General features: G+C 36.3%; 1 protein-coding gene across 2 annotated transcripts; it reads right to left on the bottom strand.

Annotated features, from left to right (window-relative positions):
* Nucleotides 1-2,509: 2,509 nt before the first annotated feature.
* LOC139700842 (uncharacterized) lies at nucleotides 2,510-9,529 on the bottom strand. 2 transcript variants are annotated; one of them, XM_071599272.1, is made up of 3 exons: nucleotides 9,421-9,529; nucleotides 7,188-7,371; nucleotides 2,510-2,849 (listed from the first exon to the last, which is right to left on the bottom strand). In XM_071599272.1, the coding sequence occupies exons 1-3, from the start codon at nucleotides 9,497-9,499 to the stop codon at nucleotides 2,705-2,707; spliced, it is 408 nt and encodes a 135-aa protein (XP_071455373.1). In that variant the 5' UTR covers nucleotides 9,500-9,529; the 3' UTR covers nucleotides 2,510-2,704. The 2 variants fall into 2 exon arrangements, with proteins under 2 accessions (XP_071455373.1, XP_071455372.1); XM_071599271.1 differs by lacking the exon at nucleotides 9,421-9,529 and adding an exon at nucleotides 8,223-8,334.
* Nucleotides 9,530-9,776: the final 247 nt, after the last annotated feature.

Raw genomic sequence — 9,776 nt, 5'->3', positions numbered from 1 at the left:
TTGTGCTTTAAATATGAACCCCATTGTTAGGTAAACAGAAATAATCGAAGAAAATGATTTGCAAGTGACATATGGAAAGTGTTTGTAAATTTAATTTTCAGGTTCAATTGAAAGCATGCTTAAGTTATTCTAAGTCATGGTGTAAGAGATTAAATTATTCCTTCAACTTTTCATGTAGACAAAATATCCTGTGAACATTTTTAAATGTACTCTATTTGAATTAGGGTGACAGCTGAAGAAACTTGATTTGAGAAGGGGTAATATTTTCCCTGAAATATTAGGAACATGGGTTTTGTCAAACACGAGGAGTCTTCAGAAAGAGTTTGGTTTTGCTGCATTGTCTTATAAGAAATTAGACTTAATCATATGACACTTCTGTATTCTATAATTTTGAATTTAATAAAGTTTTTGAACATATTATTGCATTAATGATTCTTATGAATAATAATAAAATAACTATTATGACTGCAGTAATGAAAGATCATGCGAAAGTTGCAACCAGAGAAAAAGATAAAATTGCATACATCAGTACACCATTAAAACCTTGTTGAGATCAGGTTCTTGAGGATTTTTTGGAAAATGCTATTATTAACTCTTATGCGAGTGATTTGGATCAAACATAACTTCCTATACTTCACAACTGGTGGATTCCATTGAAATTAAAAATTACATAATTTACTGATCATAAACGGAGAGATGTTGCAACCAATTGGGGTTACCGAACAATTTCTAATTTGGCCATTGTCTAATATTAATCTCGCTAATTTTTAAATATTACCTCGTTAATATTTAAATACATAATGAAGTTTCCGCACATTATATTAGAAATTGCTCGAAGTAATCGGAAGGGTGCGTCATTTTGTTTATTAACCATGTCCTTAGTTCGAAGGAATCTCACTAGGCCAATTGCGAAATACACGATGCATTTCGTATTGCCACGTAAAAATTGAGTTTCGAAATTATACGTTGGTGTCACTAGTGGGAAAAGGGTGTATTAGGATGGGCTGGTATTCGAGGTTGTTTCAACTAGTGAAGGCTTCCGCCATCTGTTGGCAGAATCTGCAACCAATCCGTTAATTAATTTTTTGTTCATTAATTTTCAGTTAATTGTCACCAGAGATTTTGACGGTAGGTTCAGGACGCCGCGGGAGATCGGGAAAACAATTAAATATTGAATATTATTGTGAGGAGGGCTGCCGTTTTTTCCAGCCGGGCGGCGGGGCGCCGGAAAAAAAGGCAGCCCTCCTCACAATAATATTCAATATTTAATTGTTTTCCCGATCTCCCGCGGCGTCTAGAACCTACCGTCAAAATCTCTGGTGAACATTTTGTGCATATTAGCGAATCGAAAATATTTTGAGAAAAAAAAAATTTCGGCAGCAAAAGTAACTCGAAGTAATACGCCCTATGGTCTCGCCCCCACAATCCGCCTCTTATACCCCAGGCTACCGGGTTTCTTGATAATTTAAGGTTCAAAACTAGGATATGTTCTGCAAAACTACGGACTTTGCCGTTTTTTTCACAAAATGAATTCGAACTCGACAAGGCTCTCTCACTCGACGAATCCAAGGCATCTGCTTGCCTCGACACCTCTCTCGCCGGGTGATGGGCTCTGGACTTTGAATATTTTCGCTGGGTGGACTCGGGACTTCAGTATATTTTTCTCGTGGAGGATTAAGCACCTCACTTTGGGCCTCACGGCACTCCGAGACGGCTCGTGAGCGGTTGGCCGTCGATGGAGCTACTCTTTTATGATGCGTGAGCCGGTTCTTGGAAAACATTCGATACCATGCTTTTCCGCATCTTATTATTGGACAATGACGTAATTTTTGACGCGGTGCGAGCAACTGTAGCTCATATGTTAATTGTAACCACGAATTACACCTTATTGACCAAAGAACAATTTTTCAGATTGCACACAATGTTGCTATGCAGGATAGGATAAAATTTATTTGAGAATAATTTGACAACATTTTAGGCTTTACAGATTAAGAAATCTTTTCATATTTTGCAAATGCTACACAATGCATTTTTTTTACATATAGTGAAGCTACTACTTATATATTTCATTCTGATGATTAATTGAAATAATTTTTCTTTCACATTTTTTTCGCCTTTTAAACAATAAATTCGATAATTTGTCTCGAATAGATATTTGCAGGAAATGTAAACATTCCATTCAAGTTCTAGTCATGTTTCTGTTTTAATTCGTAACGAATTGAACAACCCACATTGCCGAATGCGAGTATGGCAGAGGTTGTACATATATACAAGACTGCCTTAGAATATAATCGTTTACAGTTGTCTGTACTTTAGGCAACAACTCAAATCAACATTTTTATAAATTATTAACCTGAGAAAAAATATATTTTTTAGGTGAATTACTGTATTTCTCTTTTAATTCTTATGCAGCATATAAAGGCAAAATTAGTCATTCAAAAGTTACGAAAAGGGAGAGATTTCAAAATTAGACAAAATTCATTATTGTTTCTTTCATCTTTATTACTCATAAATACATTTGTTGAGATAAATATGTTTTAGAAAATACATCAGCATTCCAAATATACTTTTTTAAACAAAATATTTTACTGAAACACCCTCATAGCCACTATCCGCAAAGTTAGCCTCCGCTAACTTTGTGGATAGTGGCTATGAGGGTATTAGAGGAAGTTCATTTTACACAGTCCACATGAAGTGGACTTCTTCAGATGCTGACAGCACTGTCCAACTTGGCACCAGCAAGGAAATCTAGACCTTCGTTCCTTGTTTCCTTCGCTGAGAAAGCTTGTTGATCAAGCTTTATTCCCATGGATACTCCTCTCACCCAGCATAAGCATCCAATGCTGGACCTGAGGGAAAAAAATTGAAATTTGATTATGAATTTTAAGTTAATGTGGTTTCTTGAACTACTTTTAGGATGTTTTAGGCAAAAATATAAATACTTGAATGTTCAAAAGGCCAAAGAAATGATTACTGGTTTAAGATTGAAATATTGGTTCCCCTCTATAAATTTAAAAAATAGAAACTTTCATTGAAAATACCAGAGATATTAAGCGTTAATTAAAATGGAAATGAATTCCATACAAATGGTATTTTAGTGAAAGAGATGTGATTCATCCGTGATAATTTATTGGAAACTATTTGAATAACAACTGCTGCTAATGCACTCCCATTCCAAAATTTTATTCATTTAACTATAACTAATGGGTTAAACACCTTTAGTTGACCAAATACAAACCAAGGAATGAAGAAGACTGGAATGCGAGAATAAGGACAGAATGAACATAGAGGAGTTTGTGTTGGGTGAGTCAAAGGCAGGAGAGGTGGGAATACAGTGAGGGTAAACAAGTAAATGTCTCGCCAGTTATCAATCATAACATCTGCCTTGCTTGATATCCTGTAGCAGAGGAAAGTAGCACTTACTTAAACTGTTGTTATATCATCACTTAAAATAGTTGCCAATGCCAGTGGATAAGGATATATCGGAAGCTTGTGAAATGGTATGGAGATAGGAAAAAATCAAATGGAAATGAAATTTTAATAATAAGTTTGCAGCATGTTAGGGGAGGGGGGAGAAGATCTCATGAAATAATTTTAAGAAAGTGAGAATTATTGCAGGGCATTTTGACTGGAAATAAAAATTCAATGTGTTTAATAGAATGGAGAATGCTGGGTTTAAGTGGTAGAAGTAAGTTGGTTAGTTTTATGTTTTAAGGGTGCATTAACAGCTAAGGTTATTTTGCACCATTGTCGATTAATTTAAGAAAAAATGCTTGTAAGTAGATTCAAAGGAATTTTAGATAAAAAAAAATGAAGGGAAGGAGTTGATACTTTGGATGAAATTGAAATTAGGTGTTGAACTTGTGTGGTAAAACATCCGACACACTGTAATCATAGCTTTGACAGAAATGACCTAATGGACATCACAGAAGGAAAACCACTAGTAAACATCAAGAGCAGAATGTCTCCATCAGCAAAGAACATCATTCGTCGGAGAATTCTTTTAACCATCCGATGAAATCACAACTTACCTCAAAAATAGAAAAAAATGAAACAAAGATATTGCACATACAGTAACTAAAGGAATGAGTGCCCAAATAATTTCATTGCCCACAGACCATACGTATCATGTACGTATAGGAGTCTTCACACACAAATTGGCAAAATACATTTCGACACTGAACATGCTTAAAAAAGATTGAACATATAAAAATATGTAAATAAAACTATGCATCACAATTACTTCAGTCAAAGGTTTCCGCGGCATTAAATTGCTTGTCTTTGCGTTTCCAGATTCTCCAATTGCATTGGTTGTCCATTGGTGACAACAGTTTTGCAGGTATATCCTGCCGACGTCTTCAGGTCGAAGTTATTTTTCAAAGCTTTCTTGTCTGTTGGCTGACAGTCAACTACAGCACTGATTGAATAGTCCTTTTCCACACAATTTTTAATGGATATTCATCGGCCATGTAGATATTTCTGGGGCTTGGACAAGAAAGCTTCGAAAAATACTTTCCACCAGAAGACGCGGGCAGGATGGCCAGTGAAACTATCTTCACCAATAGACAACCAATGCAGATGGATAACCCAGAAATGCAAATACAAGTATTAAAATTATTTGCTATTCAAAATTTTATTCAATGAAATATAACACTTATTTAGAGGGACTTTTCACAAGTTTCAATTGGAAACCACAATTATCACTCATTTTCAATAGATTTGGTATTATGTTATAAATTATTACACACCCTTAACCCTTGGGGTTTTATATAAAATTGCTCCTTTATGATAACTTAAGTGGATGTTATGATTACTAGTTGAATTTATGTAAAAATTGCCATTTGCATGAAATTTAGAGATATTATTTATGATTATGACAAACATGGAAAATATCTATTACATAGAAGGAATGGTAAGAAAATTTAAATTTTATTAACAAGGGCCTATACTCATATGGTTGAAGATAACTTTGTGCAACATGCATGCAGATGATCCCCAGAACACTATTCAATACAATTCTCCTGGAGAAAAAAGTAGAATGATACACAAGTTTTAATACCTTAATTCATTTATAACTATATTACACACAAACCAAGCAGGTGGTGTGGTAGTCCTATGGGTAATGAGCTGATTTACTTTCGCGTCATCATCAGGTACTAAAGGACAGTGTATTCTTGTACCTTGTATTCTTAATTTTATTAAAATGAATTTCCACAAGGTTGAGCCGGGAACTATTGAATTCAAGCTATTAAAGGTTATTTAAAAATTTATTCAATGAAAAATAACCCTTCATTAGAGGGAATTCCACAAGTTTCAATTGGAGTCCACATAATTTATCACTCATTTTCAATGGATATGGTACTGTGTTATAAATTATTACACCAATTACCATTGGGGTTTCATATGAAATTGCTGATTTATTATAACTTAGTGGATGTTATGATTTTCTTGTTGAATTTGAGTAAATATTGCTATTTGCATGAAAGATATAGATATTATTTATGATTAAGAGAGACATGGCAAAAATATATTGCATAGAAGGAATGGTTAGAAAATTTACATTTTTTGAGTAAGTGCCTATACTCGTATGGTTTAAGATAACTTTGCACAACATGCATGCAGATCATCAAACCAAAGTTATGCCGATGATGATGTGTAGGAGATGTTTGCAGGCATCAAAAAAGTGCCCAAATTTTTGGAAGAACAAATATTGGCTTTTGCACCATGACAATGCCCCTGGCCACACCATTGCTTGAGCGCAAAATTTTGACCAGAAACAACACACTAATGATGCTGTATTCCCAGAAACTGTATTCCCCAGACCTGGCCCCCCAATGACTTTCTTTTTCCAGAAACTGAGGAGGCCCATGAAAGGACAATGCTACGCTATGATAGACGAGATAAAGACAGCATCAAAGGTGGAGCTGAACAAGATCACAAAAAATGATATTTTGAAGTGCTTCGAGGATTGTAAAAAACGTTAGCCCAAGTTTATACCATCTAATCTACAGAGGAGAAAAAGGTTCACTTTGTTTTACTTTGAAGGGTACAAATGCTTGTCTTCGCATTTCCTGGAGAACCGGGAAATGCGAAGACAAGCATTACAATTATTAGTAATTGAAAAATTTATTCAATGAAAAATAACATCAGAGGGAATTCCACAAGTTTCAATTGGAAACCACATAATTTATCACCCATTTTCAATAGATTTGGTATTGTGTTATATTACACCCATTACCATTGGGGTTTTATATGAAATTGCTGATTTATTATAACAAGTGGCTGTTACGATTTTCTTGTTGAATTTGAGTAAATATTGCCATTAGCATGAAAGATATTGCTATTATTTATGATTAAGATGGACATGGCAAATATATATTACATAGAAGGAATGTTAAGAAAATTTAAATTTTTTGATAAAGTGCCTATACTCCAATGGTTGAAGATAACTTTGCACAACATGCATGCAGATCATTCCCAAAACACTATTCCATATGATTCCCCTGGAGAAAAAAGTAGAATGATACATAAGATGTAATACCTCTAGTGATGTTTAGAACACATTGTTAACCCCAATATTCCATGCAACAGTTTAAGAAACATTTAGAACTAAAACCTTGGTATTGAATGTACAAATAATTATTTCTTGTTGAGACTGAAATCAATATCCTCTTGCAATATTGGATTATTAAATGCAAGGACCTGTGCCTTTTTGAAAAACTAGTGGATAAGTACGCTAAGACTGATAGTTTCACCTAAAATGAAATTGTTAAAAATTAACTATGTTGAATAAACTTTAGCGATTTAGTTTATTTTTCTATAGACATTTTGTCAAAATGCATTTTATAAGAAGGAACTAGGCAAAAATTGACTCATTATTAATTAACTCCTCTCCAAAGTTGAGTCTAATTGAAACAATTTTTCAACACAAAGAACAGATGAAAGAATGATAAGAGCAACTTTAACATGACACTTTCACATTATTGGGAGTAATTTAAATTCTCATTGGCTTTCATGATTACACATTAATCTTGAAATTTATCAAGTTCTTGACATAACATTTACTGTGGGTAAGATACTTTTGCTAAATTAATTAATACTTTTGCTGAATTAAAGTTAATTCTGATTTTACTAAAATTATTTTAATTTAATTTAACAACTCATTAAAAAATATATTGCACACAAACCAAGCAGGTGGTGTGGAAGCCCAATTGGTAGCATGTTGGTTTACTGCTCTGGGGGCCTGGATTTGATTCCGAGTGATGCCTCTTGAGGCCCTCTGCCCTTCATGCTGTGGGATTTTTTCGGGAACCACATCTTCCTGGGAACCACAAACTGGCACAAGAAAAGGAACTGGCCCCCATAATAACCCTGTTGATTGGTGAATGTCACAAAATTCAGCTCATTACAAGGCGAGGCATATCAAAGCCAACCTATGAGTTTATTAATGTTGTTTGATAACTTAAATGAAAATAACATCCCAGTCAGCATAAGCTTAGTATGAACTATGGTTTCACCTGAACATTAGCTTAAATCACAAATTTGATTAATTGGCTAGATACTTAGTCAAATTTGAAAACAATTTGAAAATCAAACTAACCAAATGATTAAACAAGAGTAACCACTGTGATCAGCACAAAGATTGATTTTCATAAATAAGAGATTGCAGCTCACCTCACGATGGCCTATGGCATGTGGGATTAAAAGATTTGACAGAATAACTCACACCAGATTGCAAAAGTGTTTGGCAGATTAGGGCATCATGCCCAAATTAAGGAATGGAGATGAGGCAGTTCATTTCCTTTGGCTGCCTGTGGTTTGCATGTTGAGCATCCTAAAAATATTAGAATTACAGTGAAGCTGGGAATTTTTCAACGTCACCAGGAATCAAAACTGGCCCATCAGAGTTGAACTAAATGATCTAATCCCTTGGCTACCACACCTCCCAGATGAAAGGATTGCATACGAAATTTACAGCATTAGATAATGTTGATTTAATGATGAAGTTTGAAGTGACTTTTTTCAATAAATAATAAAATATCAACAATCCTTTGCCATTGGGATGATTACAAATTGGGCTGCTTTCGTTACTTTTTGGATTGTTTTTCCGAAAATGCGATTCTTTCAACATGGGCTACTTCACTCTGTGAAAAAGGGTGAAAATATTTGGCAGATTGTCTCAGTAGAGCCAGGGAAACCTTAAGTTATAACATTTTACCCACGTTTTCTCCTCTCAGTAGCAGGTGGAAATTTTTTCAGGAGATTTTCCCGCAATAGGCCTAAGATGAAATGACGAGGGAAGCTTGACATGCTTCAGCCTAGGTGTGACCTCATCTGAAGTATCTGCAGAGAAAGCAATTTCATAATAGTATTTTTGTAAGACTGACAAAATGAAGATATGTGGGCGCTGGAACGGATGCTTTGTTTTCCTTATAAGGATTCCCGGGAAATAAATTCCTGTCGCTCGCAAAATCGACGCTTGATTTGAGCGCACAGCCCCTCTGTGCTTCGATGGCGAGCGCCATTCTAATTACGAGTAGGATGCCACCGTCGCGCACGAAGGAATGAGCTACAAAACTCAGGTTGATTTTTTATCCACTAAACACGCGATCGAATCTACAGTCCCTCCTCATTTCGAATCACATACCAAGCGATCAGGGCGGACCAGAAGGTAATTAGATTATAAATTGTGGAGCGTCTACAATGACGAGGAATTGGACGTCGCTAATCGAAATTTCAATGTGTGTGCACATAAGAATTGGAAGCTACCGCGGTCGTGATTGAAACCTCAGTACTACCAAGGATCGACAATACTTGTAATTTTAGGGGAGGTGGCTGGAAGTACAGATCATTACAGCCATTAGGGGTGGATGAGAAAGGAGGAATAGAGGAGAGAACGTCTGACGTCGGCAATAGCCCACTCTTAACGAAAGGCACCAAGGGGTCCGCAGTTAAACGTCGCAAACTACGGACGGTTCTCTAGGTGCTCTCCAAAAAGCACCATCATAGGGATCGAAACACCACTAAAAAATTACCTGCCGCCTGTAGGATTCAAACTAAGACATGAAGCCAGTAGGTTACCCATTGCACCATCCCGATCCCCAGTGATGACAATTACGGGACCATCATTAATACATACCCAGGACAATAACCAACGACAATTCAGCCAAGCTAAAGATCCTATTTACCACGTACTTCAACCTTTTGCTGAGTGCTTGTGTATACGTATGCCAGCAAGAGGAAGCACATTTCAAAATAATTTTTGTAGGCTGGCAACATGAGAGCCGACATGAGGTGAGGCAGTAAGATCTAGATAATCGAAACCTGACAATTAGAAACTTGATATATTGAACAAGTTAATGAAGAAGCCTAATCTACACTGCATGTTTGCACGTAGGCTTGTATGAAATCGCCACTCACCAATTATATACAGCTGCCCGTGATTCCGACCGCTTAGTCTTCTCCAAAGTAGCTCGACCACGAACCTCGTGATAGCCATCCGCTTCGATCGGGTGCCTCATCCCTGCTCTGAAAGCGAACTGGCGAGACCAAATGCCCGTCGGCAAGTAAGGAGGGGGGGATTTAGGGTGGAAGGCGAGGGAGGGGTTTATTCAGTGGGAGCGTTCGCATAAGAAAGACTGAAATCGAATTGGGACGATGGAAAAGGAGGCGGAGGGAATTGTCGGCCCACTTCAACTCCGAAAGTGTGCATTTCGCGTATTTTCGCAGGGCTTTGCACTCGAGCGAACTGGAGTCCCGCAGTTAACCGCTCCCTT

Source organism: Hetaerina americana, unplaced genomic scaffold (genome assembly GCF_022747635.1).
Source record: "Hetaerina americana unplaced genomic scaffold, ioHetAmer1.1.p SCAF_11, whole genome shotgun sequence".
In the NCBI taxonomy this organism is placed as follows: Eukaryota; Metazoa; Arthropoda; class Insecta; order Odonata; family Calopterygidae; genus Hetaerina; species Hetaerina americana.
The sequence above is the reverse complement of the archived record's forward strand: the minus strand, read 5'-3'. Positions and strand labels throughout refer to the sequence as shown.

What these genes read in the sequence shown, in the direction of transcription:
- LOC139700842 (XM_071599271.1), bottom strand. Translation starts at nt 8,310, where the DNA reads ATGTCAAGCTTCCCTCGTCATTTCATCTTAGGCCTATTGCGGGAAAAT. An exon ending in TGCTACTGAGAGGAGAAAAC is followed by an intron (nt 7,372 to 8,222) that starts GTGGGTAAAATG and finishes ACCAATCAACAG; the next exon opens with GGTTATTATGGGGGCCAGTT. An exon ending in GCTTCCACACCACCTGCTTG is followed by an intron (nt 2,850 to 7,187) that starts GTTTGTGTGCAA and finishes TTTTTCCCTCAG; the next exon opens with GTCCAGCATTGGATGCTTAT.